The sequence below is a fragment of the Vitis riparia genome, chromosome 17 (genome assembly GCF_004353265.1).
Source record: "Vitis riparia cultivar Riparia Gloire de Montpellier isolate 1030 chromosome 17, EGFV_Vit.rip_1.0, whole genome shotgun sequence".
NCBI classification, from domain to species: Eukaryota; Viridiplantae; Streptophyta; class Magnoliopsida; order Vitales; family Vitaceae; genus Vitis; species Vitis riparia.
Window position 1 is genome coordinate 5,307,253 of NC_048447.1, and position 5,028 is coordinate 5,312,280.

The 5,028-nt window shown below is 31.2% G+C and overlaps 1 protein-coding gene across 3 annotated transcripts; it reads left to right on the plus strand.

Moving 5' to 3' along the window:
• Positions 1 to 261: 261 nt before the first annotated feature.
• LOC117905103 (annexin D4-like) lies at positions 262 to 4,026 on the plus strand. Of its 3 annotated transcripts, none has more exons than XM_034818007.1 (6): positions 262 to 344; positions 793 to 965; positions 1,828 to 2,043; positions 2,687 to 2,911; positions 3,485 to 3,556; positions 3,649 to 4,026. In XM_034818007.1, exons 1-6 carry the CDS (start codon positions 299 to 301, stop codon positions 3,856 to 3,858), a joined length of 942 nt encoding a protein of 313 aa, XP_034673898.1. In that variant the 5' UTR covers positions 262 to 298; the 3' UTR covers positions 3,859 to 4,026. The 3 variants fall into 3 exon arrangements, with proteins under 3 accessions (XP_034673898.1, XP_034673900.1, XP_034673899.1); XM_034818009.1 differs by having other exon boundaries at positions 3,680 to 3,793; XM_034818008.1 differs by lacking the exon at positions 3,485 to 3,556.
• The last annotated feature ends 1,002 nt before the right edge of the window (positions 4,027 to 5,028 follow it).

Sequence of the window (5,028 nt, forward strand, 5' to 3'; positions counted from 1 at the left end):
TAAAATCACCCAATCCTAGGTCAAAGTCTTGATCAGAAAATCAAGTCTTAAAAGCAAAATTCAAACACTATAGTCAGAATCTCATAATCAATGAAAGGACTCCATGATATTGACATGCAGTCCTTTGAGGACAGATGCCTTTCCTCTTCCCACAAGTCATTCCATTTTTTGTGCATATTTTATTCTACTGCATCCATCCCCTTGGATGGATCATTTACTAAATCATCATCTCATCTTCATGTATGAATGAGAAGCCTTTCATCTTATTGCGTGACTCGAGAAAAGAAAAACAACCAAAATGGATCCTCCAAATGACTTTGAAGCTCTCACCAAGGCTTTCTCAGGTTTGCCCCTTATATTTTTCTTATCATTTTTTTTATTTAATTTTGTTTATTTTAGTTGGACACTAAGAATGTGTTTAGAAATTATTTTAAGAAATGTTTTTTGTTGTTTTAGTACTTGAATGATAAAAATTTTCAAACGTTAGAAATGTTATAAACATTTTTTAGAATTACAACTAAATGAACTTTAAGTATGTATCTGATAGTGATTTTAAGAAGTGTTTCTAACATTTTTAATATTCGAAAGATAAAATTTTTCAAATGTTAGAAATATTAAAATACTTCTTAAATCACAACCTATCACACTCTAAATTATGTTATAATAGTCTTAAATTGTGAAATTCAACTTTTTTAGGCTTTTGTTATTTTCTATTTGCTTTATTTTATACAGGCTTACCAGGAATTATATGTAGTCCATCTATTTGAAGCAACCTTAATTTGCATTTTTTAGGATTTGGAGTTGATGAGGATTCGATGGTATTGATCCTAGGAAAGTGGCATTCGGAGCACTTGGAATCCTTTAGAAAGAGAACTCCTAAATTCTTCTTGGAGGATGAACGTCTTTTTGAGAGGTGGGATGATCACCATATTGCATGCTTAACGAAAGAATTTCTGCGGTTTAAGGTACTCATGTTCTTCTTCTTGTAATAGAAATGTTAGCTGAAAGTCATAATTATGGATATCACATGGAAAATGGTTGAAAAATGTTCTCTTTTTAACCTAGTTTTAATGTATTTTGGTACTAGATATAGCCTATAAATACTTTTCTGTATTCAAAAAATTGCAATATATAATATGAGAAAATTCTAAAATATATATATGTATATATATATATATATATATATAATGATATAGTACCATTACTTCAAATAATGAAAAATAAAATAAAATAAAAGTTTCTTTTCATAAACTTGTTATTGTTTGCTAACACTTACCCTTTCATATCATCGTTTCATGTCCAATTTATACTCATGGATCAATCGGATTGACTTATTTTTAGATCAACTTATTTTTTAAGTGCTTTTAATTGACACGATGACACATTTTAGTACAATATCCAAATATACTTTTTGTGGAACCTATTCAAAAGGCACCACCAATAAATGTTGTCGCATATGTAATTCAAGTCTCATTATTTTGTACTATTCCAAGCTCATTCATTTGTATCACATTTCGAGGTCTCCTTACTCTGTATATTGGTTCTATCCCATTATACCTTGGTCTCATTTGTTTATACCTTAATTTTGTTCCCTTATGCCTTAATTTAATTTGTTTTTATACCATGATTCTTTCTTTATATTTGTACTTTTATTCAATGATCCAAATTTCATCGTATATTTCTAGAAACTGAAATTCAAAGTTTTAGAGGCATTAATTTTGTATCTTAGTATTTTCCTAAAGAGTATTGTATTATATTTTGCCAAGGCACATATATTAGGATGTGATAATATGTTAGTTATGAATGGTTGAATTTTTTTATGGTCAGGATATTGTGGTGCAATGGATCATGCATCCTTGGGAAAGGGATGCTCGTTTGGTGCATGAGGCTATTACTAAGGGTCCTCAAGCATATGGCTTGCTCATTGAGATTGCATGCACAAGATCATCAGAAGAGCTGCTTGGAGCTAGGAAAGCTTATCAATCCCTCTTTAACCAATCGATCGAGGATGCTACTTCTCGACTTGAAGGCATCGAACGCAAGGTTAGTGCCACTTCAGTTAGGTTATCACATCAAATGAATGATATTCAAAGCATGAGCATAGTTTTTATATGAAAATAACAATTTTATCACACAATTGTTATACTTTATAATCTTTTTGAGAATCCATTTCATGATAGGTTTATTACTTCTTGTAAAATATTAAAATTTTCAAATACTCCTCTTAACGGTTTTATTTATATGATTAAAAATATATTATAATATTTTTATAAAATTAAAAGCATTTATTATGGTTTGTGGGATTGATGTTTATATGATGACGAGAGCCCACTTTGTGCTCAAACTAGGCCAGCTCATATGTTTCAAGATTGGGCTAGCCCAAGCAATGTGACCCAATCATTGTGCCATAATATGCATGGCTCTTTTGTTGATAACCTAAAAATTAAGCCTCAAATGCATGACAATATAGTTAGCTAACACCAAAGTTCTTCCCTCTCAAGCCTCATCTTATGTTTGACCCAATTTGAATTAGTACAAGGGCAAAAAAACACAAATCTAACTTGTTTATGATAAATTAAGGCCCTATTTGACATCTTTGATTTTAAAGGTATTTAATGAAGGTTAAATACTTCCATAATTAATGTAAATTATGGTATAACGAAAATTTGTTTTCCTACATTGATAGCTCCTAGTAGCCCTTGTGAGTTCGTATAGATATGAAGGGTTGCGGGTTAATGAGGGGATTGCTAGATCAGAGGCCACGACACTTGCAATTGCGGTTAAGAATGTTGATAAGAAGAACCCAATTGAAGATGATGGGATAGTGAGGATTCTAACAACAAGGAGCAAGCTCCATCTCAAGGCAGTGATCAAGTACTATAAGGAGATTTATGGCAAAAATATAGATGAGGTAAGGAACGAGAATGATATTATAATAAATGTGTAATATACCTTGATTTTTCTTCTTTAAACTTTAATTCAACAACATTTGTAATTAAAATAAATTTTAAATAAAGAAAAAAAAAAGGAAGGTACCATAGTTGTTTGAAGGAATAACAATGATAAGTAAACCCCTTAGTAGATATATAATAATAAAATTGAAATTGTAATATGATATTCCATATTAGTTAGAAGAGAAGTTTTAGGTGTTTTTTTTATATAGTAGACTTTTCTTAATTGTGTCATTTGTTTTAAAAACCATGGTGAGTAAGAGCCAAGATTTTTACCAAGAGAGCTCTAGTTACTAAGTCTAAATCTTTGGGAAAGGAGTATAACATACCTACCAAATTATAAATATAAAAAAATGAAATGCAGCAAAGGAAAACAATTTAATATTTTCATATTTTATTTCTTTTTTCTTTTTATAAAAAGTGAACGAATTAAGTAGGAAAAATAATGAAAAATCACATGAAGGGTTTCTTTGATTTACTTTTCTTATCATCTTAAATTACCAATTTAGTATGATTCTCATTAATCTACTTAGGATCTTGACACTCTAATGAGTTTGAAGGAGACACTTCAGTGCCTATGCAATCCCCAAGCATATTTCAGTAAGGTAAGATTAATTCATCACAAACAACATCTTAGAAATGATCTTATATTTGTTTGTAGAATCATGTATTGGATTGATTGTTTCATTTCTTTTAGGTCTTAAATAATGCATTCAAAGATGATGCAGACGAGAATACAAAAGAAGCCCTAACTCGAGTCATAATGACACGGAGCAATGTTGATATGAAGGAAATCATAGAAGAATTTGATAAGCAATATAAAGTTCCTTTAACCCAGAAGATTGAAGATGTAGCTCTTGGAAACTATAAGGATTTCTTGGTGAGCTTGATTAGAAGAGTGGCCTAATAAGAATACAACTTACATTTCTTTAGTCAATATTTTAACAATCTTTTCCATTCTTGTAAAGATGTACAAACACATTTGATGATATTAGTGATATAATTAAATTACGCTTGTATTTGTTAGGAAGTTTGTTAAGAGTTTGTTATGCTAGCTTAGACTGTAAGTAATTAACTAAACCCTCTTGTAATAGCTATATATAGCATAATCAATAATAGACTTAAGTGAGTGTCGTAATTCTCACCAAATCCTTTCTCTCTCTAAGTTGGTATCAGAGCAAGTTTGCATTTGAGAATTCTTTTCTCTAGCTCTCTCTCCCTTTCTCTTCTTTCTCTTTCTAAATTCTTCCATTTTTTTCTCGAAATTTTTCTCTAGAAACATGTCTAACCTCTTCTACTCCCTTTGGTGCTCCTAATTTGCCTCTTGCCTCTAAGTGCTACTAGTGGAAAGCTCAAGTGCTTTCAACTATATGAGCTTAAGGATGTGAAGGCTTTCTGTTTGGATCTGTTCTAATTCTGCCTCAATTTGTCAAAGTTCCTTGTAACAGTCCTAGTTCTCCACCAACTAGGGTTTAAAATCTTGATTTCCTAATTTGAATGAGGCATGATCAGTTTCTTCTAAGCTAGATTCTTTTATTGATGAGCAAATCAATGCTCAATCATGTCAATCATTGTGCTACTACTATTGAACTTTGGTCCACACGTGAATAACTTTTTTGGTCTCAATCGAAGGCCAAAGTGATGCAACTTTGTATTATGCTATAGACATTGAAGAAATGAGCTCTTAGTGTAGAGGAGTATATTCTTAAGATGTGAGGTTTGACTAACAATCTTAACTCTATTGGTCATGTCATTATTGATAAAGATCTTATTCTTTATATTCTTATTGGATTTTATCCTGAATATGAGTCAATCATTGTTAATCTTACTTCAAGAAACGATGCTCTCACTCTTCAATTTGTCATATAGACTCATGAAATGATGATCCAACATCAATTGGTCTTTTTGCCAACTGATTTGCAAAATTCTCCCTCTACTAATGTTGCTTATCGCAGATATTTTCTTGTTGTATTGAGTAATGCCAATCATGGTCGTAACTCTCATTTCCGTGGTCATCATGGCCTTGACAATGGTGGTTCTAGTCATGGCAACAAGCCAATCTGTCAACTTTGTGGCA